Source organism: Phytophthora cinnamomi (genome assembly GCF_018691715.1).
Source record: "Phytophthora cinnamomi strain GKB4 chromosome Unknown Contig10, whole genome shotgun sequence".
Taxonomy (NCBI): Eukaryota; Oomycota; class Peronosporomycetes; order Peronosporales; family Peronosporaceae; genus Phytophthora; species Phytophthora cinnamomi.
This window is the reverse complement of record NW_027150943.1, coordinates 695,900-719,671: the sequence shown is the minus strand read 5'-3', so window position 1 is coordinate 719,671 and position 23,772 is coordinate 695,900. Positions and strand designations below refer to the sequence as shown.

The following is a 23,772-nucleotide window of genomic DNA, read 5'->3' as shown; positions in this document are numbered from 1 at the left end:
CGCGCCACACCGGACAAGCGCATCAAGTCTAGCGGGTTAATTAAGTCACCGGTTATTGTGAGGAAGACTATGGGCCCGACGCTCGCCATTGAGGACAGCGAGCCGCGCCGCAGCCTGGACGCGGAGCTGGGGCGCCGCCTGTCGCAGCTCTCGGACAGCGCCAAGTTCGCCGTGGCGCTCAACGAGATCCAGCGCGTGGCCATCCGCGGCATGTTCGACAGCCCCGAGCTGGGCGGCGCCACCGTGTACGTGGTGGACGTGCATCTGCAGCGCTCGCAGAAGGGTCTGCCCGCCGCCAAGGCCAGCGAGAGCGTGCGCGCGCGCAAGCGGCGGCTGCTGCACGAGCAGGACCGCGAGCGGCCCGAGTGCCAGGTGCAGCGCCGCTACTCGGACTTCCGCGCGCTGCGCCGCCAGATCTTCGAGGCCGTGGACGTCGCGGACGACCAGATGCACCCCGTGTGGTGCTCGTACTGCTGCCGCGTGCTGTGGCTCGTGACGTACGGCGGCTTCCCGTCGCGGCTGCCGAACCGGGGCGTCGTCGCCACCTACACGGGCTGGCACCGCCTCGTCACGTGCAGCCGCAAGCACAAGCTGGAGCTCTTCCTCAACGAGCTGCTGGCCGCCGCCAAGGACGAGTCCTACCGCCACGGCAACGCGCAGTGCCAGCGCTTCGTCACGGTCTCGCAGCTGCTGCAGGCCTTCCTGCTGGAGCTGACGCCAGTGGGGAGACATGGTAGCGTGACCTCGTAGGCGAGTACGGTAACTTTTTTAAACCTGCGAGTTGCGACAAAATGGAAAGCTACGTGACGTCTCTTTGCTCAAATGGGTTGACTATTGCCACGGAGAAGAACATAAGGAAGAAGAAGGATCCACTGCAAGCACCCCACTGAAGCAGCCCTGGAGGTCGCTAGCTGCAACAAGGCGAGGACCAAGACAGGTGCTCACTACTATGAGCTCTAGCCCTTGGTCATCGAGCGGCGCGCAAAACAAAAAGATGCTCAAGATGTGTTTACCTCTTAACGGAGGGCCGCTGTCAAACGAGCAATCCGCACCGGTAAACCGGTTTCTCGGCTCCAGTCCTAGGTTTCAGTCTAGGTTTCAACCTACATGTAGCTTCAACCAGACGAACATAAACAGCACGCATTCTGAAGTTCCGCCCCGCCTCAGGGCATTTCACAAGGGCAAGCGTGCAGCGCACCAAGATGCGGCCCGAGAGCGACGCCGAGCGGAGCGACGACGGCGAGCGCCGCAGCCTCGACACGGACCTGGGGCGCCGCCTCTCGCAGTCGCAGTCGCTGTCGCAGCTGTCCAGCAGCGCCAAGTCCGCCGTCTCGCTGAACCAGATCAGCCGCGTCGCCATCCGTGCCGCGCACACCCGCGAGCAGCAGCAGCGCGGCCCCGTGGTGACCGTCTACGTGGTGGACGTCTTCCTGCAGGACGTGCAGAAGGGGTTGCCCAAGCCCGTGGCGGCGCAGAGCAAGCGCAAGCTCACGTGGCGCCAGAAGGCCGACAAGCAGGGCGACTACCAGGTGGAGCACCGCTACTCGTCCTTCCGCCTGCTGCGGCAGCGCATCCTGGACGTGGTGAGCGCGCCCAGCGAGAGCGACACGCACCCGATGTGGTGCGCCTACTGCAGCCGCGTGCTGTGGCTGGTCACGGCGGGGGACTTCCCAGCACGCTACCCGAGCCAGGGCCCCGTGGCGACCTACACGGGCTGGAGACAGCTGCTCGTGCGCTCCAGGAAGCACGGGCTGCAGAAGTTCATCAACGAGCTGATCGCGGCGGCGAAGGACGTGTCCTACCGCTACACCGCCGTCCAGTGCGAGCGCTACGCGACGGTGTCTGGGTTTCTCAACAACTTCCTGGCCGACACGCACCAGCGGACGGCTCTGAGCTCCACCGCGCTGAGCTGCTGCTAGACAGAGGCGGCTGCTGTAGTGGACAACGTTAGCTATTAGTATATGAGCTATAATAATAGTTAGAAGGATCATGAGTCAACGCAAGACATCGCTGTGAGCTGTTCGTCGATCGCCGAGTTCCTTCAAGCTGCTTACTCGATACCAATCGATGTAAATACAGGTATTGTGATACATGTACATATTATTTGCCGCGGCGGCGATGCATTGCTGATCGAGCTCGCCGTGCGAGACACACGCAACGTGGCTCGGCGTCGCAGGCTAGACCGCCTACAAACAGTGTAATACCCTGCAAGTTGCAGGCTGCAACGCCGAGCTCGCGCCTGCTTCTGCCACGACCGGCCTGTCACCGCAACTGCTTCCTCGCGCCTGCAAATGTGCTGATGTGATACGTTGCTGCTCAGCGCCGCTGAGCCTCACACGATCGAGTGGCCAAGAGCCAGCCAGCCGGCGATGGCGCCGAGCGAACTCCTGGCGAGTCAAGTCGCGAATCATGATCACGGCGAGAGCAAGCGCGCAGACTAGATGACTCCACCGGGAAAATCCGAGAGCCAGCCCGGCGGCTTTGAAGCACAACGCCTGCGTTGAACATGCGCCCTGATATGCGGCGGCCGCCACGCGGCAGGGCCTCGCTCTTTCATATGCATGCAATAGCGCTGGTTGCTGGTTGCTGGTGAGACCTCGCCTTCCTCGCGCTCGACGCGCGCAATGACCTCGCCTTCCTAATCGGCGATCCTCGACGGAGCGAGAGGGCGAATCCTGACCTTCGTAATCAGTGAAACGCCCATCCCCACTCCTGCGACAGGGCGCGGGTCATCCATCATGTGGCCCACACAGTCTTCGACGCTTGCACAGCCTACAAGCTGCAGAGCATACACGCTTGCGCAGCATTCATATATAACCCCAGTCATGAAGACACGCTCTTGCGCCAGACTCCCGCACGCCGCCTAGCTGTGCTGCCTTCAAGGACCCATTTATTTTGCGTTCGTCGCGATGGGCCATCACAATCAAAACTGCGCTGGACCCCCGAAGCCACCTGCCTTCCTCCCGTCATGATGAGCCTGCGCCTGACGTCCAAGTCCGATGCCGACGTCGACGCCGAGCGGCGCGAGGACGACTCGCCGCGCGGGCTGAGCCCGAGCATGAGTCCGGGCCGCCGCCTCTCGCAGCTGTCGACGACGGCCAAGTGCGCCATGTCGCTCAACGAGATCTACCGCGTCGAGATCAGCAGCACGTACGAGGCCGACGGCGCCACCGTGTACGTCGTCAGCGTGTTCCTGCGCACCACGCAGAAGGGCTTGCCGACTATGGAGACGCTGGACCAGCGCAGGCGCCGTCTGCGCCGCGAGTACCAGGGCCAGACGCCCGACTACACGGTCGAGCACCGATACTCGGACTTCCGCGCCATGGTCAAGAGCATCTCGGACGTGGTGAACGACCACGACCACTTCCGCTTCTGCGCGTACTGCAGTCGCGTGGGCACCACCGAGTCCGCCGCGGGTTTCCCTCCGCGCGTGCCCAACCGTGGGCCGCTCGCCGCGGGGCTGCGCCAGTTGCTGGCGCGTGTTCGGATGCACCGCCTCGAGCGATTCATGAACCGGATGCTCAAGGCCTCCAAGGACATGTCGTACCGCACCAGCGGCAGCGTCCACTGCGGCCGCTTCCTGGCCGTCTCGCAGATCATGAACAGCTTCCTCGCACAGCCCGAGGGCAGCGCGCGAGCTTCCGTCGCCGCGAGCGAGCAGAGGACTGTCCTCAGTCGACTGACCACGGTATAAGTAAGGCGTTTGTCACCGTTTATTTACGCGTAAATGAAATCCATGTCTCAGCAAAACAAAGCGTTCACTTTTCCTTGGCGCGCCGGCGGTATGCTGAGACGAGCTTATCTCGCTGACAGGCTATCGGCAACAGCAGCTGCCGGACCGTTCCTTTTGATCGCCTTCACCACCACCGGTGGCGCGCAAGCAGCGAAAGGTGTGTTCATCGTATCAAAAGGTAGTGGACGGCCTCTCTCACCTGCCGCGGTCTTCTCTCTCGCTGTCGGCGTCAATGCGAGTTTTCTTCATGTTTGAAGTTGATTGGTTCTTGTGCGTATGAGACGAAGAAGGCGATATAAAGGCACCGCCCGCCTTCAGTTCGCGATAGTGATGAACGCCTCGCGCCGCCCCGCACGAGCCCCGCGATTTGCGCTCCGTGTGAGCACGCGCTTTTCGGCTCAAGGGCTGGAGATGCCTACGAGCCGAGCAGACTGGGGATCCGAAGAACCAGAGGCCCAACCGTTGCCGAGCAAGCGATCCAAGCTTCAGCCCAGGTTGTAAACGAACCGTCAGCACTGGCGAAATCGCCTCGAAAGAAGACCGGTACACCGGTACGATACCGATCACATCAGGCATCTCATTGGCTGTCAGCTTCAACTTGGCCCTTTCTGCTGATCCCGTACACGCAACTAACTCCCATTTGAGACTGCGAAGCCTCACATCGGAATTTCCTGCGCACCTCACAAGTAAGTCCCAGTGCAGCATGAGCGCCATCGAGGACGACCAGTTCCTCTTGACCGAGCTGCAGAGCCGCAGCAGCGTGCCCAGCCTCGTCACCACCGCCAGCTCGTCCGAAGACAGCGATGATCTCAGCGACCTGCAGTCGCGCCGCAGCCTGGACGCAGGGCTGCGTCGCCTCTCGTGTATCTCGTCCGCTGCCAAGTTCGCCATGAAGCTCAACCAGATCCACCACGTCAAGATCTGCGCCACCTACGACGAAAGCGAGGACGGCCCCACCGTCTACGTCATGAACGTCTACCTGCGCTACGTGCAGAAGGGTCTCCCTCCGCCCGCGCCCGTCGGCGAGTCCGAGGGCCAACGCAAGAAGCGCCTGCGGCTCGAGAGGGAGATCGAGCGCCCCGTGTATCAGGTGGAGCACCGCTACTCGGCGTTCCGCGAGCTGCGGAGACGCATCATGAAGACCGTCAACGCGCGCGGCGACAGCAGGTATCATCAGCAGTGCACCTACTGCAGCCGCGTCAAGTTCATCGACTCATCCACAGGCTTCCCGCCGCGCGTACCCAACCGCGGACTGGTGGCGACGTGCACGGGCTGGCGCCAGATCTGCACGCACTTCCGCAAACGGCAGCTCGAGAGCTTCCTCAACCAGCTGCTCAAGGCGGCTAAGGACCTGTCGTACCGCACGGGCAGCGGCCACTGCGAGCGGTTCCTCGTGGTCTCGCAGATCCTCAACTCGTTCCTGTCGGCGGAGAGCATGCGCGCAACCGAGAACGTGTGGTGAGCGTCGTGCAGCGTCGTCGTCGTCCGAGATAGACTACCTCAGCTAGGACATTCGGCATGGGCTGGTTGATTAATATATGTAGTGTGGTGTCTGTGCATTTGTGCTGAGCACCGGTACTTGCCTGTGCAATTTGTTCGCCACGACCGAGCGTTGGCTCGTGCGGTGCCGTGTGCATGCGGATCGTTTCGATGGGGATCGCCTGCTTCAGTCCTGGGCCCTGCTACCGTCGTGAGAAGACTCCCGTTGCCACCACGATGTGCACGAGCGACAACGTGAAGGAGGGTGCTGTCGTCAAACAAACCACACTCGGTTATTCTAGAACGTTGGGGTTTCCGATCTGCCGCCGCTGCTGCCGCCGCCGCAGTTCTTCTCAGTCGGTCGCCTCAATGCAGTTGTGCGACGCGCCAGTGTCGGTGGTACGGGTGCCACCGCGATTTGCTCCGCCGACATAAGACTCTTATGATACGAGTCTTATGATACGAGGCACCGCCACCGACGCCGCCTCGGTTGCAGGGCGGGAGTAAAAGACGACGGAGACTCAAAGGTCCAAGTTCCCCGCGGTGCCTGGCTCGATCATGAGCCGCTCGTGGTCAACGTGGCCCTTGAAGCGCATCATGTTGGCGTGAGCCCTCTTTTTTCGGCGAATGGCTCCGTTTTTTGCTGGGTCGGAAGGAGGGGTACGCCGGGTTACGCCCTCTTCGTGAGATCGGCCCGGCTCTGTCACGGGATGATTACACACCGCTGAACCCATATCCGACACATTGCGACGCCTCAAGCCAGAGAGAGGACTTGCTGCACGGTGGCCCTGGTCTGCGCGGCTCATTCGGCCGGCGCGAGCGCCGCAGCCTGCTGTCGTGGCCGTGTCTGTATGTCTTGCTGGCGCCGTAGCGGCGGCATCGCTGCGAGCTTCGGACTGCAGCAAGCCGACCAAAACCGACAGACACTCAACGCGCATGTCAAACCGACTGCGGCGTGCGCATCCGTCTTTGTCTTCGATTTACCGGCCGCGCACCGGTATCTCACCCGTGAAAAAAACTGCCGCGCTCGATGTGACAACCAGTGCTTCTCGCCATACTCCCACCCTACTCCCTTCGGTAAACACGCCGTCCCCACGTTGCGTACCCCTTCAAGATCACCGACAAGCCAAGACAAGCCAAAGCTTGCGCCCTGGCACACAACCGCAAACGCCGCCGCCAGTGCAAATCGAGGAGCGCCCGGACGCGAATCGGATCGGGAACTCGATCCACCAATCGACCAGCCAACCAATCTACCTACCTACCATTTAGCTGCGCAGTTGCAATGGTGGCCGCCAACGCCTTGGACGAGATGGACGTGTACACGGACACGGCGAGCGAGCGCTCGAGCCTGGACACGGTGGAGCTGGGCGCGCGCCTCTCGCAGCTGTCCCGCGCCAAGGTGGCCGTGGCGCTCAACAGCGTCCACCACGTGCAGATGTGCACGGCGTACGACCGCGAGGGCCACGTGACGGCCTACGTGCTGGACGTGTTCCTGCAGGCGGCGCCGAGGGGTCTGCCCGTGGCGTCGGCCGCGAGCAGCAAGAGCAAGGGCGCGAACAAGCGGCGGCAGAGCAGGAGCGAGCGCGTGCGGCGGGAGCTGCGCGAGAGGGACGAGCTGCGCGCCGACTACCAGGTGGAGCACCGCTACTCGGCGTTCCGCACGCTGCGCGAGCGCATCGCGGAGGCGGTGGCGGCGCCCAAGGACAAGTCGCACCCGCAGTGGTGTCCGTACTGCACGCGCGTGCGGGACCTCGCGAGCTCGGGCATGTTCCCGTCGCGGTTCCCGAGCCGCGGCCGCGTGGCCATCGCCGTGGGGCTGCACGACTTCGTGGTGCGCAGTCGCACGGAGCGCCTCGAGACGTTCGTGAACCTGCTGCTGCGCGCTGCCAAGGACATTTCGTACCGCTCCGGCTGCAGTCCGTGCGGGCGGTTCGAGGTGGTGTCGAGGCTGCTGAGCGACTTCCTGATGGAGCCGCACCTGCGGACGTCGGGCAGCTCGTGGTGACAAGCGAGGCCTGCGGGCCAACCGAGGCGGGAAGGCGGGCGAGCAACGCGTCTGCAAGGGTGTCGGAACGAGCACGGGCGGCGGAGAGCCAGCCGCCAGCCAGCCAGCCAAGGTGAAGGAAGGCGTGGCGCGTTAGAGTAGGGCACGGGTCGTGCACTTGGATGTAGTGGCGTGGTATTTGGCGTAAACGGTCTTGCAGCGAGCGCCTGGATATTCAAATAAAGGATGGAGCTTTTTCGCGAGCTTTTCTGGTTGCAGTGGTGGCTGCAAGGCTCGGGTTGCGAGCCCTACCGTTTGGAGTCACTCCGGGCTAGACAGCAGAAGCGCTTTGAAACGCAGGACGCCCGGTTCATACAGATGGCCATGCCGATCTCGCGCCTGATCGGCGATCGGGCCGATCATTTGCGACAGCGTTTCTTTCGTGCTGGCGAGCAGGTGTCAGCATCGGGATGACGGCACGGTATCTCCTCCAGAGCAAGCATGCGATACATGTGCCGAGCTTCCAGGCGTGTTTAAAGAGACTTCGTCCCAATTAGTCGCCCAGCTTGACCCAGAAACCGTCTCCTGTCAGTGCCGTCCAAAACAGCAAGAGCGTTTCTTGCGAACACACTTTGGCTCGCAATGCGCATGTTTAAAATTTATCGCCAAGCTGGCAAGCCCGAGTTGGTAGGCCTGGAATCGTCCCGGTGCTTTTGCAGCGGATCTCCGGGTAAGATTACACCGCACTAATCCCTGCAGCACCAAGTGCAAACCTCAACTCATGCATGAGTAAAGTTGCCGCAAACCTCGCCAAAAAGCTCCATCCTTTATTTGAATATCCAGGCGCTCGCTGCAAGACCGTTTACGCCAAATACCACGCCACTACATCCAAGTGCACGACCTGTGCCCTACTCTAACGCGCCACGCCTTCCTTCACCTTGGCTGGCTGGCTGGCGGCTGGCTCTCCGCCGCCCGTGCTCGTTCCGATACCCTTGCAGACGCGTTGCTCGCCCGCCTTCCCGCCTCGGTTGGCCCGCAGGCCTCGCTTGTCACCACGAGCTGCCCGACGTCCGCAGGTGCGGCTCCATCAGGAAGTCGCTCAGCAGCCTCGACACCACCTCGAACCGCCCGCACGGACTGCAGCCGGAGCGGTACGAAATGTCCTTGGCAGCGCGCAGCAGCAGGTTCACGAACGTCTCGAGGCGCTCCGTGCGACTGCGCACCACGAAGTCGTGCAGCCCCACGGCGATGGCCACGCGGCCGCGGCTCGGGAACCGCGACGGGAACATGCCCGAGCTCGCGAGCTCCCGCACGCGCGTGCAGTACGGACACCACTGCGGGTGCGACTTGTCCTTGGGCGCCGCCACCGCCTCCGCGATGCGCTCGCGCAGCGTGCGGAACGCCGAGTAGCGGTGCTCCACCTGGTAGTCGGCGCGCAGCTCGTCCCTCTCGCGCAGCTCCCGCCGCACGCGCTCGCTCCTGCTCTGCCGCCGCTTGTTCGCGCCCTTGCTCTTGCTGCTCGCGGCCGACGCCACGGGCAGACCCCTCGGCGCCGCCTGCAGGAACACGTCCAGCACGTAGGCCGTCACGTGGCCCTCGCGGTCGTACGCCGTGCACATCTGCACGTGGTGGACGCTGTTGAGCGCCACGGCCACCTTGGCGCGGGACAGCTGCGAGAGGCGCGCGCCCAGCTCCACCGTGTCCAGGCTCGAGCGCTCGCTCGCCGTGTCCGTGTACACGTCCATCTCGTCCAAGGCGTTGGCGGCCACCATTGCAACTGCGCAGCTAAATGGTAGGTAGGTCGATTGGTTGGCTGGTCGATTGGTGGATCGAGTTCCCGATCCGAGTCGCGTCCGGGTGCTCCTCGATTTGCACTGGCGACGGCGTTTGCGGTTGTGTGCCAGGGCGCAATCGGCGATAGGCTTTGGCTTGTCTTGGCTTGTCGGTGATCTTGAAGGGGTACGCAACGTGGGGACGGCGTGTTTACCGAAGGGAGTAGGGTGGGAGTATGGCGAGAAGCACTGGTTGTCACATCGAGCGCGGCAGTTTTTTTCACGGGTGAGATACCGGTGCGCGGCCGGTAAATCGAAGACAAAGACGCCGCAGTCGGTTTGACATGCGCGTTGAGAGTCTGTCGGTTCGGTCGGCTTGCTGCAGTCCGAAGCTCGCATCGATGCTGCCACTACGGCACCAGCAAGACATACAGGCACGGCCACGACAGCAGGCTGCGGCGCTCGCGCCGGCCGAACGAGCCGCGCAGACCAGCGCCACCGTGCAGCAAGTCCTCTCTCTGGCTTGAGGCGCCGCAATGTGTCGGATATGGGTTCAGCGGTGTGTAATCATCGCGTGACAGAACCGGGCCGATCTCACGAAGAGGACGTAACCCGGCGTACCCCTCCTTCCGACCCAGCAAAAACGGAGCCATTCGCCGAAAAAAGAGGGCTCACGCCAACATGATGCGCTTCTAGAACCACGTTGACCACGAGCGGCTCATGATCGAGCCAGGCACCGCGGGGAACTTGGGTCTTCGGGTCTCCGTCGTCTTTTACTCCCGCCCTGCAACCGAGGCGGCGTCGGTGGCGGTGCCTCGTATCATAAGACTTATGTCGGGGAGCAAATCGCGGTGGCACCCGTACCACCGACACTGGCGCGTCGCACAACTGCATTGAGGCGACCGACTGAGAAGAACTGCGGCGGCGGCAGCAGCGGCGGCAGATCGGAAACCCCAACGTTCTAGAATAACCGAGTGTGGTTTGTTTGACGACAGCACCCTCCTTCACGTTGCCGCTCGTGCACGTCGTGGTGGCAGCGGGAGTCTTCTCACGACGGTAGCAGGGCCCAGGACTGAAGCAGGTGATCCCCATCGAAACGATCCGCATGCCACGGCACCGCACGAGCCAACGCTCGGTCGTGGCGGGACGAGAACAAGCTGCACAGGCAAGTACCGGCACTCCAGCACAAATACACAGACACCACACTACATATATTAATCAACCAGCCCATGCCGAATGTCCTAGCTGAGGTAGTCTATCTCGGACAACGAAGACGCTGCACGATGCTCACCACACGTTCTCGGTTGCGCGCATGCTCTCCGCCGACAGGAACGAGTTGAGGATCTGCGAGACCACGAGGAACCGCTCGCAGTGGCCGCTGCCCGTGCGGTACGACAGGTCCTTAGCCGCCTTGAGCAGCTGGTTGAGGAAGCTCTCGAGCTGCCGTTTGTGGAAGTGCGAGCAGATCTGGCGCCAGCCCGTGCACGTCGCCACCAGTCCGCGGTTGGGCACGCGTGGCGGGAAACCCGTGGACGAGTCGATGAACTTGACGCGGCTGCAGTTGGTGACTCATGACTGTGTCTGCACCTATGTAAGGTACACACTCCATCAAACTCAATATTGAAGTTTGCTTTTGAGGCTCTCCGACCAAAAGAAAATATACAGACGCGCGAACCGCTCCGGGGACGAGTGTTGACAGGTCCTACACGGATACAAGCATTGATGACGTGTCTTATTGTTTCTTTCACATTGCAAACGGCCAAGGCAATATCAATGGTTTGTCTGGATACTCCACAGATGAATCACGGCGGCGATGTCGCGCCTGTGTACACACAGCACCTACAACGCACCTAAACTGGGATTGTTGTCAAATTTGAGCCAACCCATTCATTCTACCTTATTAGTCCATTGGAGCTGCTCGGTGTGCAGTGGATCGGTCCCAGCACTACTAGTGCATGTAATGGCGTTGCTTACACGACCAATATATCAGCGACGTGCCATCGTCTACTCCGTGGCGACGCCCAGTGCATGTAAACACACATCATTTGCCACCACATCATCAAACGACAAACTCAAGAATTAAATTTCAGTCGGGGGTCGTGGCTCGGACCGATTTCCACATCATCAAATATGAGGCTACCTGCGGCAGGTCCTGCCCGGGAGCCCCAGCGGGCTAACTAAAGCACACTGACATTAGCAAAACTGCCACCAACAGCTCAAGCAGCTAGCAAGACATAAAGCCAACCCGATGAACCCAGCCGATGGTTACTACGAGTTCGACATCCCCATTATTGCCAGTGACTCCGACACCGAGCGCACGAGCGGGACGTCCAGCCTGCTCAACCAGGACGGGCATCTCTCGCAACTTTCTCGCGCGAAGATGGCTATTGCGCTCAATAGCATTCACCAGGTGCGGATGTCGAAGACCTACGACCGAGAAGAGCATGTGACGGTGTACGCGTTGGACGTGTTCGTGCACAGTACACCGACGGGTATCACCAAGGGCAACAAAAACATCAAGGACGAAATGGACAACGGGTGCAGTGCCTACCAGGTGGCTCACCGTTACTCGTCGTTCCGAATGCTACGTCAGCGCATCGGGGACGTGGTGAAGGTGTCCAAGGACAAATCACACTCGCGCTGGTGCCCGTACTGCTCGCGCGTACGAGATATCGCCAAGTCAAGTGTGTTCCCGTCACGCTTTCCGACAGTGGGGATCGCCTCCGGTTTGCGCGAGTATGTTGTGCACAGTCGCGAAAAGCGCTTGGAGATGTTCGTAAATCTCTTGCTGCGAGGTGCCAAGGACATATCGTACCGCTCCGGATGCAGTCCGTGTGGACGATTCGAAGCCGTGTCAAAGTTGCTGAACGACTTTCTGGGCCGCACTACGCCCTGCGCACTACTGGTATCCTAGTTGATAGTTTTCCAATTAATGTGTTGAAAACTATCTAAGTACGTGCAGCCTGTACCGTTGTCGTTGTACAGACCGATTTCCGCGCTGATTGGTTCATGCACTTCAACGTTCACTCGCGGAAGTACATGTCGTCGTTTCCACAACTCAGGCATCGGTGGTGCAAACTTGTTGCACCGAGGCGATTTTTCTCGCGTGGCACATATGGTCCTAGTCGCATCTGCGGCACTGCTGGTCGCGGCTGCCTTCATCCACAAATGTAGTCTGCCATCTGATGGCCTGGGGCTCACACGCTCCTTGCGCGGTTCCTACTTGTCTCGGGGCGGAGAGTGGAGCAGCCGTCATGTTTGGTGCAGGTGTTTTGAAACTTCCATCAATCGCGGCCTCCAGATATCAATTTGTATGTGAACGTCGCAGAGCTAGAAATGCAGTCGCGCAACTCGGTGCGCTTAGTCCTATTCACCGTCCGTCCAGCGAGACATCTCACTGACAGCTGATAGAGTAGAACTCGGTGGCGGTGGATGCAAGGAGAGAAGGGGTCACCAGGACACCTACTCTCTTGATGCGCTGCGATCCATCCGCCCACAACTAAATCTTCCTGGCCCCGCACACTCCGTTGGAATGCCACTCGCTAGGTTTGCCCGGTTCTTCGGCTCCTTTCGTCGCAACCGCCGCGACCGTCGCGACAACGGGCGACTCCAGCGACGCCGCTCCTCGAGACGTGTTCAGGCAGTCCCAACTACCAACGGGGTCGTCCACGTTCCCGCGGTGGAGGCGAGCTCCGTCGAATTCGAAATCCGCAGCAACAGATCTATGTCGTCGTCATTCTACTTCACGCGCAGCGGAGCACGCACAGATCGCCTCGGACGCGATGCCGCAGAGCTGTCAATGAACTCAGCGCGGTCTTTTCGTGGGATGGATCCCGTGGAGGTCGCCAAGGCTGAACAGAAGAAGCTCCGCAAAGCATTGGAGCGCGCGGTGCGGCAAGAGCGGAAGGAAGCACGTAAAATGAAGAAACTCGTCGAGAAGGCAGATTCCACCACGAGCCTAGGCAGCAGTAGTAGCAGGATAGCTGTGCTGACTGTGGGCACGGTAAACGACTGCAGCACCACGTCGGACGAGGACATATTGGCAGAAATTTGGGCCATGCGGTCGCCGTCGTTGGACGGTGAGAGGGATGATGATCAATCTGAAGAGGGCGACGAGCTAGCGGATACGGCGCCCATGGAGTTCCTGTTTTTCACGGGCTGCCCGGACGACAAGAACCTGCGCGAATTGGATGTCGGATACCGACGACTGCGATCGAACCCGCGGGCGACACGATACCCGGTCACGCCGTCCTTCGCGACCACCGTCCCCATCAAGCCGACGCTCGTGTCCAACATGCCTCCGCTGTTTGCGCCGCGCTTCGACATTGTCCTGGGATGACTAGCCAAGGCCGGTACGCCTGGAGACGCTCGGAGGAGAATGCAAACCCTTTGCTACTATATTTCCACCGCTGGTAGTGGACTACCGATAATAATATTATCTTTTGCCAACAAGGATACTCGTCGAGCGAGAACACTTTATATATTATATATACACTTTATATATTATATAAAGTGTTCTCGCTCGACGAGTATCCTTGTTGGCAAAAAACGTTGTTCTTCCGTTGCATGTTGGTATTTTGGTGCTCGTTCGCGGTACAAACAGTGGTGCGACTGTTGAGAGTGACTCCGTTTCGCCTTGACATGCTCTCGCCACCAACACGGCCTCATTTATCGATACAGGTATCGCCGCCTAGAAGTCCTGCCCCAAACGAGCTCGAGCATACTTGGCCGATCGAGTGCGAGGCAGCCACAAGTCCGGAGCAAGGCGGAGGTACAGTTGGTACTTCCTAGCCGGATCGTACAGTGCGCTGCGCACAGCAACATTTGGCGCTCCACCGATGGACAGTGCCGCCTCGGGCCGTGACTCGGCGCCGAGCTGTTCTCTACGCGAGCGATCATCGTCTTCTCGCTGGCACCAGGCGCTCGGAGCGCCGAGCGTCCTTGTCCGTCGCCGACTTTTCTGCCCCAAATTCACGTTCCGACCTGCCGCCGCAGCGTGATACATGTACTATTTTACTTCTATCTTCAGCTTGCCTCTGGCAGGGCCAAAGACAGCTCTCATGCATGCATCGGTTCATACTCGCAGCGTGCACCACTGGACGTCGTTGAAGTGGAAGCTCAGCAATTAGGCATCGTCTAATATTCCGCTGCTGCGGAAACAACTGGCAACGCAAGCCAGCCGAGCGCCGATCTGGGCGAGTGAAAGCAGGTGGGGGGGGATACCAGCCCACCCGAAATGCATGTGGCCGAAAGAGCACGCGCGGGTTGCCAGCAACTTGCCGAGTACGAAAGCAGCAGCAACTCGCCAATGGCGAATCGCCGTCGCGGGCCTGGGTTTGAAAACCTTTTGGAGCGGGAAATCAGCCCTCCCACCGTGCTCGAAAGACAGCGCGCTTCGGCTTCTCTCCTCCGCTCCTCTGCGGCGCCATCTTTTCGACACAAAGCGAAAGTGATCCCATCGCGGCTCGTCTGCGGCAAAAAGTTGCATTCGCGCACCGCCGATCCTCGATCAAGTAACTGCGCATCACCGCTACAACCCGCACAACGCGTCGCAGCATGTACTTCAACGGGAGGTTGCGCGACATGCGACGCGCAGAACCGGTCCAACTGCGCGCAAAAACCCGCGACGTCAACCAAATTGGAAGACGACGCGACGCGAACCCATGTGAGAACGCATCTTCCTTGAAAGCTCCCGCTCCCCGATGGAACCGCCCATTCCCAAGTCGGCGCCGTGGAGCGAAGCCCCCAACCCGCTCGCCATGGCCCCAACAGAAGCCCCCTCGTCAGCGCCGGCCTCGGTGCCAGTGCCAACACGCGCGCCGCCCCCGCCGGTGCCGGAGCCGGCCCCCGAGGCCGAGCCGACGGCGGCGGAGACGCGAGCGCCCGCTCCGCCCACCAAGCGCAAGCACCGCGGCTTGATGCGCGCCATCGGCGGGCTCTTCAAGCGCAAGAGCGTGGGCGCGGACGACCCCGCGGCGCCCAGCGACAGCGAGGCCTCGCAGCGCCTCACGTCGCGCTGGTCGCGCTGGTCGCAGTCGCACCGCCAGTCGCTGCCCGAGGCGCCGCTCGAGGTGGCGGCCGTGGCCGTGCCCGAGGCCGCGCCCATCCGGGAGAACGAGTCGGCCGCGCCCTCCGTCGCCTCGGCCTTGTCGGCGTCCGTGTCGGCGTCAGCGCCGGCGTCCGTGTCGGCCATGTCGGCTCGGTCGGTGTCGGTAGCCTCGGCCTCGCGTGCGTCCGCGTCGGCGTCGCACCACGCGGAGGAGCCGCCGGCCAAGAAGGCCAAGAAGGTCTGGGAGATGCCCCGGCGGGACAAGAAGCCCAAGCCGGCGCCGGCCAAGGCGTCGCCCACGGACCCGTCGGAGCTGCTGCTCGCCGCCGACTCGGACGACGAGGCGGCCGCCGAGCCGACGCGCGTGTCCTTCCTCTTCTTCGGGGGCAGCGACGTGGACAGCACGTTCCGGCCGGAGCTGCGGCCCTCGGAGCTCGACGACCTGCACGAGAACGAGATCCGCCCGTCGCTGCAGGTGAAGATGCCGCTCTTCTTCTCGCCGCCGCTCGTGGAGAACATGCGGCGCAGCAGCATCCTGCCCGACCCGAACGAGTACGAGTTTTAAACAGACCTGTAAGGGTCCGACAGGTGAGAGAGAGAGGGTGATTTTAATATTGTTGGTGTGTAGAAGTAGAGTAGCGTTAGGCGTAGCGAGGATAGAGACCACGGGGGGAAGGAAGTTCACAAATTCAGACACCACAGACACCGAATGGCAGCGGACTTGCTTGTGAGTTCGATATTCGCAGCTGACGACTGCAGCCATTTCGCTGCAGGAGCGAGTGCGCACGAAAGTGAGGGGGGATTCGGTGCGCGGGGTTGTCCACATGCAGAGGCGTGCTCTCTGCAGCTGTGAGAGCCTTTACGAGGCCGCGAAGTGGAGTTGCCGTCGCCGTGCCTGACTGCCAGTTTTGGGTCATGAACGCGGTGGTGGCCGAGCACTTCCAGCGCGTCCGCTCACTCTCTCTGCGGACGACGCGGCGACGCTATTGCCACAGTCCACTTCAAAGCCGACGCGCTCTGCGACAGCGGCGAATTTCGTGATCTCCCCTACCCGAACCGATCGCGGTGATGCCAAGGTGACGAAAAGGAAGCCGCAGCATATCAACAGCCGAGCGCAACACCTTCAACTTTGTCGTCGTGGGGCTTGGTTTTGCCGCTTTTGCTGAGTCAGATGGCGCCCATATGGATCGGAATCGCATGAATGTCCTCGGTGGCTCCGTTCGTCCACTGGACGACAGGCAAGCCTACGGTGCTGGCAGCACAGCACAGCACGCCGCAGTGCGCCACAGATTCAAGCGGAGCACGAACCTACGACTGCAATGTGAACCTGCACCCATTGCCCGTCCATTACATGTACAAGTACTGTCGTTTCGTTGCTCATTAAGACTGTCGTGGCCCACAGTTCGGTCCGTGTGTCTACTCGCGAGCAGGTCGCGTTGCTTCACTGCTCAAGTGCGGCATTACCTTCACTTCCCCTTAGACAGATAGTCAGACTAAAAGATTGTGCAAGTATCTGTTAACATGGGATTATTACAGTCATTCGCTATTTCCACACAATATAGTCCAATTGCAAGTGTCCGTTCCGACTGCAAGTCCGACAGGTGCAGGTGCACTGCACTGCACATGTGGAGGGGGGAATGTGTCGCTGGGAGCGGCGCGCGCTCTCTTGCTCTGTATCGGATGGCGAGGTCCGTCCTGCAAACCGAAGCTTCAGTAAGAAAAGACACGGCGCAGTGACGGACGGACATTCGACTTGGCCTCCACCGCTCGTTTCGATCCATCCTCGTCAGTGGCATCGCTGCGTTGTCATTGATCGTCGCAGTTTGCACCACGAAGGACTCGTCTCGAACGAAGCAACAGATCCGTTCGCGTCTTGGAGCAGAAGCACAGGACCAGACAGCGGAGACTTTGAGACCCGATGGGTTTGGGCGAGTTCTTCCGAAACGTGTGGGATTTCGTGTGCAGCTCGTTCGAGGACTGCACGAGCTGCTGCGACGTCCTGGACCCCGACTACTACCGCAAGACGTCGCCCGGAGTGCGCAGGACGCCGCAAATGTTTAACCGTTGGGACAACGACGTCAAGTACGACTTCGGCGGCCACCCGCCGTCGCGAGCGCCGTCGTCGCTCCCGCCAGTGTCCAGCAGTCCTGTGGGTAGGACGCTGCGCTCGTTCACGTCGCCAAGTTCGATGTCAGGCTCAGCAGGCTCAAGCTCAGGTTCGGCGTCGCGGTCACAATCGCCCTCGAGTTATTCGTACGAGGAGGAGGACGAGAGGCAGGTGCAGTTCTTGTTCTACGGAGGCAGCGATCCCCCCACGCCTACGGGCGGGACGTATCCGAGCGGGTATAGGAGCGATATGATCTCCAAGTACGTGCAACCGGTGGAGCCTGCCAGCCCGGCGTTTATCGCGTCACCTCGCATTAACCACGAGATGCCGTGCTTCTTCTCGCCGCGAACGACCCCGACGTCTCCGATGTCTGCGCCTATCTACTCGCCCCACCTCTTCCGGATCACCGAGCAGCGAACTCGCAATACCGAGTACTACAGGAGGTACACGTCCAGGTGAACGAGGTGGCTGTGTGTGTGCGTGCATCTCGTCGTCAACCCAACCTATCTATCGGGGCACGCGCGTCGAGCGTGCGGGGGAACAACTTCCCCGTGCGTCTAGCGTGGCCCTCCCTATGAGGTGTTCCAATAAAGCCTTGAGTCTCTATTCCTCTTTACCTGCCTTCATTCCAGTAGCACAGCCGTTTGTTCGACGAAGGATAGGCGCAGTCTTGCTCCGAAGTCGTCTTTTACACGCCCAAGCGCTTCAAGAGAAGCACGTGGTCTCCGTATCCAAGCTGTGGGTGGTGTCCATCAACGTCTCAGCCCAGCTGGAGGCGGCAATTCGCTAACACCGGCGGAGCGGAGCCCGAGCTCCATCGGTTCAGCCGACGACTCCACTGCCAGCCAAGTCCTAGTCGACGCTCGTGTCGATCGTGTCTGTGCCATCGACAGACGGGTGACCACCACGACAACCGCCGACATCCCCTGGATTCTCCCTCTAACTTTCATTCGAGACGTTCCTGTCAGCCATGTGTCTGTGGCTCGCAGCTCGGGCGCGTCTACAAATGGGAGCGTGCTGTCCAAACATGAGTCCCATGACCGTCTACCAGACGCGTGCAATTGGGGACAAGGTGCGCGGAACGACGCGAGCCCAAGTCCTCTACGCTTCAGTCCAGCTGTAGCTCCTGGGCTGCCAAGTCTTGAAGCGAGCGCCGACCAGGTGACCAATGCAGCTTTTCTGGATCATCGACAGCTTCCGGACCAGCAGCACACATGGCTGCCATCAGCCTGGTTACCCATGGATTCTCCCTCACCGAGTCCAGCATGGCGCTGTGTAGTAGCGCAGCGAATTCAGGAGTCATTTTCCAATTCGACTCCAAGTGACTCGAACCACGTTCCGCTGTAACGTACTTCTACTAGCAACCAACCCCCAAGTGATACCATGCGAGGATTCATGCGCGCCATCGGCCTGGGCGGCCTCTTCCGTCGCTCCGCTGCGTCCACCGCCAAGCAATCCGCTTCGAGCGTCAACACCGCCAACAGCTTCCGCGTCATCTCGCTCGAGCAGTTCGAGAAGATGACGACCGTGGAAAACGCGGTCGCCTTCGAGGCGCGCCGCAGTCGCCGCTTCAGCTCTACCAACGAGCGCCCGCAGTTCCTCTTCTTCTGCGGCACCGACTCGTCCGGATCCCCGTCGGCCGAATTAACGTCGTCCAACGGCACTACCCTGGCGTCTCGTCTTGCCAGCATGAATGCCCCCACCCCCGCACAGCCCGCCATCGACCACCACATGCCCGTGTTCTTCATGCCACCGCTGTCTCCCGTGGCCCCGGAACTCGGGGTCGGCTACTCCGGCTGCTAAGTCGACTTCGAGTCGACAGTCTTCATTTTGTGACCAGGTCTCTGTCTTCCTACTCCCAAGCACCAGTACACACTACAAGCAAAGACTTTGTGACATCTATTCAAGTGAAGATGCAGCCACCCCCTCGACGAGAAGAGATATCTTGATCTCCGTCTTGTCACCACGAAACGATGCAGTACAAGTCTACTCCATCTTCGTCTACAGACATATCTCCTGGTCGGTCGCAGCGTTGGCGATCGAAGCCATGCGCACGGCATATATGCAAGCGATCGAGCAGGTGATCCAAGAACCACTTTTCCTGAACTTTACAGCAAACGCTGAGCGTGGTCGCGCCTTGCATTCCTCACTGGGATGCGAGGTGCGGTCACGCCCCGTGGATCCAAGGATCCCTCAACTATCACTCTCAGTCCGCCGAACTCCGAACGAAGGAGTCGACAAGAATATTTTTCACCCTGGAAGCCTCAGCGACGCAGCTCTGGCACTTTTTCAAGGACCCCGACTCGGATTTCATGCAACCAGCTTCATGTCGTTCGGGGAGTTTGCAGACGTGCATCTCCCCCTGGCCCGGCGACCGAAGATACAGCAACGAAATCGAGCAAACTACATCCAACATACAAGCATTTCTCATTGGAAGGGAATGTGACCGCAGCACACAAGACAGTGTGCGACTTGCTTAGCAACAAGATTCTCTGCGTAGCTAACAGATTAATCCTAGAATGCCAAGTCAACTTCACTAAGCCCGCCTATAAATACAAGTCAAGTCTCTGTGACCTGATCCTGATCGAATTCGACGAGGTCGAAACCTGGCACTCGTTAAATTGCAGCTCTTGGTGCGCCGAATCGATGGTTTCCATCACCAGGGCCCATGATGTAGGTGACCGCCGCCGCAAACGTTTGACCCAGCTGCTGAACCACGAGAGCGAAAAAGTATCCTCGTACGTGGTCGGTGTCTGGAGAGATGAACCCCGGTTCAGCCACTTTGGTCGCTGCACTCACCCTCACTGTACGTATGACAGGTCTTCGAGTCCGACGGTCCGTGGTGCCAGAAGTCTCCCCGCATTGCCCAGCTTTCGCTCTACGAAAAACGCCATGCTCACCGATTTCGACCTTAACGTAACATTAGTGCCTCCTTCTGAGCAAGGACCGCTGCTCTCGCCATTGAAATTCACCCGACGAGCCAGTGGGACAAGCACAGATAAAGCGTTTGTATCTCCTGAGCATTCAATCTCGAGTGAAGCGCTTCACACTGAGGCAGTTCTGCCAAACACTGCGATGTCAAGCATGATACTTAAATCAGGAACACTCGGTACCCACCCTTCGACCCGAGATGTCTTCACGTATGCCTCAGTTGACTTGTTGTTACAGAGTTTCACTTGCGGGCACTAACGTTTTCGTGTGCGGCACCTCTTTTGACTCGCTAGTCCGAAGGACGATAAAACACAACGGCGCAGCAGAGAGTGGATCAAAAGTGACACCGCTCTTCTCCACCAGCAACGTGAAGTTACACGGGAGAAATATGCTCAACGTCTGGAGATCACTCGAAGACGGACGGCAGTTGCTGCGGCATCCCAAAGCTTTTTCAACCGCCTTGCCTTTTTGCCTACACGAGAAGCTATCCAGGTGCAAAACTCGTGCGGTTTGTCGCCATTTCAAGTTCTTACGGATTAATTGTGTTGATAGTTGTTTGAGGCCCAACGCGAAGCACTTCTGGATTTCTGTCTCCAGCAATTTCGCGGTCAGGTTGAAGGTGATGAATTGAAGACAATCCATGTGAGTCAAGTACTGGGTACGATGACGTTTATCACGTCTTGCACTTAGTGGTTTCGGGGCACCTTCTGTGTTGTTGGTGTTGGCAGACAGACTTGCTGAAAATGATGGACAAGGAATATAAGGATCTGCAGCTCAGACTCAACAAGCTAAAGGAGGAAGAAGTACGTTAAATGAGGCACCCAAATCGACACTGAGAAGGTTGCTCACCTCTTTCTATACCTGCAACTGAAGCGGCAAACAGCGCAAAAGCAGCAAGCTCGGCAAAGCTTGAAAAAATCGCATCAAGACCAAATTGAACGACACCTCTCCACCGCCATAGAGAAACGAAAGCAGGAACTAGCAGCTCGCGCTTTCATCGTGAAGGAGCAAGAGCGTCTTGACAAAAACTATGAAGCCCTTCAGGTGGAGCGAAAGCACCTCACGGAAAGCCACAACGAGGTTTGTACAATGACTGCAGCTTGATCGCATTCGCATCAAACTCCTGACAGTATCAATACCTGTCGTGAACCTTCCGCTTCCCAGAAACTCGTTGAGCAAATCAAAAACAACGCTGTTGTCCAAAGCACGTTCAAGTTGGCAGTCCAAGGATCCAGTCCGGTTGGTTTGCACCTCAGTTAGTAAAGTTGCGTGTCTTGGGTTCTGACATTCTTGTTTCTGCAGTTGTATCGAACTCCGTGGTGGTCTGATGAGTCTGACGAACGACTGAAGGGTTTCCAACGTCCCATGACAGTTCAAGCACTCATGCAGTCGCCGGTTATCCACAGCAAGCATAGGTGTCAATGGTACGACTAGCACCATGATAACAAAACCCCACGAAATATCCTGTCAACAAACGCAAAATCATCCTGCACACGACCATAAAGCACGTCAACAATTCTATCGCATAATCACCGTGTTACCACCCCTCGACATTACTGTTGCTGCTTCTGCTTGCTTGAATCTGTGCTAAGAGCGGCAGGATGGTTGAGTGCTTACTGGAAAAGCTCCGGGGTCTGCTCCTCCACGTACAGCAAAGTCGAGTTCACCTTCTTCTCCCAGCCATCCAGACGCGTAACGAGCTCCTGCAACTGCGAGTTGTCGAGCACACGCGGTTGCACCCACGTGACCCGTACGATGCCGTCCACCTGGTCGATAGAGCCCTTGATAAGCTTGCACGAGAGCGCGCGCATCACCAGCCACTCCACCTGCTCCAGCGGCAGACGCGTGGCTTCAGCGATCTCATGGAACGGGATGTTGCGCTCGTGCGACGGGCGCTGGAAGACCAGCACCATCAGCGCCAGCAGCGCCACCTTCTCCTTCACGTACTCCTGCTTGCTCACAAGAGCCGGCTGTGCGTTGAACTCCTTGCTGTTCTGTCCCACAATCTCGTTGAAGCGGTCGATGTCACCCTTGTTGAATGCGTGCAGCAGGTCCGACAACCACTGCTTGTCCGTGCCTTCCAACGCGCGCAGGATCGGGGTCGCCAACTACTCACACATCAACGCCGCCGTCAGCCCAACGGATACCAACACTCGAATTCTGCTCCAAACCAGCTCAACTTACCACTTCACCGAAGTTGAAGACGCCGTTGCCCGTCAGCGCCGCAATGCTGATGTTGACGGCCAGGTCGAAGCGTTCCTTGGGGCGCATCTCGTCGTACTGCGTGTAGGCCAGGAACATGAGCGCGTTCTTGTAGAACTTGTCGGCGGGGCCCAGAGCTCCGTAGTAGTCACAGGCCACGCGGTAGTAGGACGCGTGCACCACGGGCTCGGCGCCCACCAGGCTCTCGATCAGCTGCTTGTCGTCGTCCACCGTGGCCTTCACCTCGGCCAGGAACTCGGCGCCGCGGCGGAACTTGAGCTGCGCGATCTGCATCTTGCACAGCAGCACGGCCTCGTGGGCCTTCTTGGTGCTCAGCTGGCCCAGCAGCTGCTCCATGAACTCTTGAGCCTTGGCCGGGTCTGCAACAAAAAAACAAAAAGTATCACAGGTCAGGTCAAGACATGGCTACACCTTAAGTAAAACAATAAAATAATAAAAACCTGCGAATTGCGTGCTGATCTCGGTGCAGATGACCACGAGGCGGATCTGGTTGAGCTTGTCCTGGAAGCTGCGGATGAACTCCTGGTACAGCTTGGGCAGGTTCAGCGGGTACTTGTGGCACGCGGGGTCGCGCACGAAGGCCTCGAGCTCGCCCGTGAGTTCATGGTACAGTCTGCGAGAAATAATAAAATAAAATAAAATTGCAAGAGTTAGTTGACCATTTAGGAAACAAAATATTTGACAGGTAAATGCGCGCAATATACGCAGCCGAACGCAGCGCGGAGAGGACGTACTTGCGCACGTGCAGGTCCTTGAGCTTCTGGTAGCGCTGCGCGATGTCCGGGTACGCGGTCTGCTCCGTGGCGATGAAGTCCGTCATCGTGTCGTTCGTCGGTTCCGCTGCAAGTGGGGAATTGGATCCTTGCGAGGAAGAGGGAGGCTCGGAAGCCTGTGGCAACTTATAAATTAGGCTTGATTATAGGGTATGGGATAACAAAGGTTTTTATTATTCGTTTTTATAGGACGTAGCTTCAACCAGCCCATGTTGAAGTGAATGTAGCACAGGACCAGCAGGAGAGAAGAAAGAGGACAGCCAGCTATGAGCGTGGAATAGTTGTATCGTTTGAGACGGCTTTCGATGCCGCAGAAGCTTGTCAATAACCACGAGCCAATTGCCCAGAGGTTGGGGCCAGCGCTGGTTGTGGCGACGGACTGCAGCCGCGGCCGGCCGACGCTCGTGCATGATGCGATGGACGTTTGCTTAGTTCTTACTGTACATGGTTGCTGCTCAGCCTATTGCATGTCTGGGCGACTCGTTAGTCGAATCGGTGGGGCACTACTGAGCCAGAGAACGCTCATCATATTCACCGTCCGACATGGAGGACCGACCTAACCTAAGTGTCCTTTTCAAACAGATTCGATGCACGACACGAACTTCCCCCTCGCTGCAAGAACCCCCGCATCACTGCACCGCGTTGGTGAGTTATTCGTTGCAAGAATTCGCATCACTGCACCACGATATATACCGTATGTCATATCCAGCAAACCACGCTG

The 23,772-nt window shown here is 59.2% G+C and overlaps 14 protein-coding genes across 15 annotated transcripts; 11 read left to right on the top strand and 3 right to left on the bottom strand.

Moving 5' to 3' along the window:
• Positions 1–69: 69 nt before the first annotated feature.
• On the top strand, positions 70–750 carry IUM83_05703 (uncharacterized protein; the record flags this gene model as incomplete). Its single annotated transcript, XM_067929858.1, has 1 exon — positions 70–750. One exon carries the CDS (start codon positions 70–72, stop codon positions 748–750), a length of 681 nt encoding a protein of 226 aa, XP_067798356.1.
• Positions 751–1,202: 452 nt separating this feature from the next.
• On the top strand, positions 1,203–1,919 carry IUM83_05702 (uncharacterized protein; the record flags this gene model as incomplete). Of its 2 annotated transcripts, none has more annotated exons than XM_067929857.1 (1): positions 1,203–1,919. In XM_067929857.1, one exon carries the CDS (start codon positions 1,203–1,205, stop codon positions 1,917–1,919), a length of 717 nt encoding a protein of 238 aa, XP_067798266.1. The 2 variants fall into 2 exon arrangements, with proteins under 2 accessions (XP_067798266.1, XP_067798265.1); XM_067929856.1 differs by having other exon boundaries at positions 1,296–1,919.
• A 1,049-nt stretch (positions 1,920–2,968) lies between these two features.
• Positions 2,969–3,694, top strand: IUM83_05701 (uncharacterized protein; the record flags this gene model as incomplete). The annotated part of the gene is made up of 1 exon (XM_067929855.1): positions 2,969–3,694. One exon carries the CDS (start codon positions 2,969–2,971, stop codon positions 3,692–3,694), a length of 726 nt encoding a protein of 241 aa, XP_067798267.1.
• A 742-nt stretch (positions 3,695–4,436) lies between these two features.
• IUM83_05700 (Tartrate-resistant acid phosphatase type 5) lies at positions 4,437–5,195 on the top strand (the record flags this gene model as incomplete). The annotated part of the gene is made up of 1 exon (XM_067929854.1): positions 4,437–5,195. The coding sequence occupies one exon, from the start codon at positions 4,437–4,439 to the stop codon at positions 5,193–5,195; it is 759 nt and encodes a 252-aa protein (XP_067798298.1).
• A 1,299-nt stretch (positions 5,196–6,494) lies between these two features.
• IUM83_05699 (Phox homologous domain) lies at positions 6,495–7,217 on the top strand (the record flags this gene model as incomplete). Its single annotated transcript, XM_067929853.1, has 1 exon — positions 6,495–7,217. The coding sequence occupies one exon, from the start codon at positions 6,495–6,497 to the stop codon at positions 7,215–7,217; it is 723 nt and encodes a 240-aa protein (XP_067798108.1).
• A 1,028-nt stretch (positions 7,218–8,245) lies between these two features.
• IUM83_05698 (Phox homologous domain) lies at positions 8,246–8,968 on the bottom strand (the record flags this gene model as incomplete). Its single annotated transcript, XM_067929852.1, has 1 exon — positions 8,246–8,968. One exon carries the CDS (start codon positions 8,966–8,968, stop codon positions 8,246–8,248), a length of 723 nt encoding a protein of 240 aa, XP_067798106.1.
• A 1,287-nt stretch (positions 8,969–10,255) lies between these two features.
• On the bottom strand, positions 10,256–10,688 carry IUM83_05697 (Tartrate-resistant acid phosphatase type 5; the record flags this gene model as incomplete). The annotated part of the gene is made up of 2 exons (XM_067929851.1): positions 10,256–10,523; positions 10,675–10,688. The coding sequence occupies 2 exons, from the start codon at positions 10,686–10,688 to the stop codon at positions 10,256–10,258; spliced, it is 282 nt and encodes a 93-aa protein (XP_067798112.1).
• Positions 10,689–11,216: 528 nt separating this feature from the next.
• Positions 11,217–11,882, top strand: IUM83_05696 (Phox homologous domain; the record flags this gene model as incomplete). The annotated part of the gene is made up of 1 exon (XM_067929850.1): positions 11,217–11,882. One exon carries the CDS (start codon positions 11,217–11,219, stop codon positions 11,880–11,882), a length of 666 nt encoding a protein of 221 aa, XP_067798111.1.
• A 912-nt stretch (positions 11,883–12,794) lies between these two features.
• Positions 12,795–13,307, top strand: IUM83_05695 (uncharacterized protein; the record flags this gene model as incomplete). The annotated part of the gene is made up of 1 exon (XM_067929849.1): positions 12,795–13,307. The coding sequence occupies one exon, from the start codon at positions 12,795–12,797 to the stop codon at positions 13,305–13,307; it is 513 nt and encodes a 170-aa protein (XP_067798110.1).
• A 1,363-nt stretch (positions 13,308–14,670) lies between these two features.
• On the top strand, positions 14,671–15,582 carry IUM83_05694 (uncharacterized protein; the record flags this gene model as incomplete). The annotated part of the gene is made up of 1 exon (XM_067929848.1): positions 14,671–15,582. One exon carries the CDS (start codon positions 14,671–14,673, stop codon positions 15,580–15,582), a length of 912 nt encoding a protein of 303 aa, XP_067798109.1.
• A 1,353-nt stretch (positions 15,583–16,935) lies between these two features.
• IUM83_05693 (uncharacterized protein) lies at positions 16,936–17,583 on the top strand (the record flags this gene model as incomplete). The annotated part of the gene is made up of 1 exon (XM_067929847.1): positions 16,936–17,583. The coding sequence occupies one exon, from the start codon at positions 16,936–16,938 to the stop codon at positions 17,581–17,583; it is 648 nt and encodes a 215-aa protein (XP_067798116.1).
• A 924-nt stretch (positions 17,584–18,507) lies between these two features.
• IUM83_05692 (uncharacterized protein) lies at positions 18,508–18,927 on the top strand (the record flags this gene model as incomplete). The annotated part of the gene is made up of 1 exon (XM_067929846.1): positions 18,508–18,927. The coding sequence occupies one exon, from the start codon at positions 18,508–18,510 to the stop codon at positions 18,925–18,927; it is 420 nt and encodes a 139-aa protein (XP_067798115.1).
• Positions 18,928–19,770: 843 nt separating this feature from the next.
• Positions 19,771–21,489, top strand: IUM83_05691 (uncharacterized protein; the record flags this gene model as incomplete). Its single annotated transcript, XM_067929845.1, has 8 exons — positions 19,771–19,862; positions 19,944–20,264; positions 20,349–20,547; positions 20,608–20,697; positions 20,784–20,858; positions 20,929–21,135; positions 21,220–21,294; positions 21,358–21,489. The coding sequence occupies 8 exons, from the start codon at positions 19,771–19,773 to the stop codon at positions 21,487–21,489; spliced, it is 1,191 nt and encodes a 396-aa protein (XP_067798114.1).
• Positions 21,490–21,668: 179 nt separating this feature from the next.
• Positions 21,669–23,098, bottom strand: IUM83_05690 (26S proteasome non-ATPase regulatory subunit 13; the record flags this gene model as incomplete). Its single annotated transcript, XM_067929844.1, has 4 exons — positions 21,669–22,163; positions 22,240–22,637; positions 22,719–22,891; positions 23,013–23,098. 4 exons carry the CDS (start codon positions 23,096–23,098, stop codon positions 21,669–21,671), a joined length of 1,152 nt encoding a protein of 383 aa, XP_067798113.1.
• Positions 23,099–23,772: the final 674 nt, after the last annotated feature.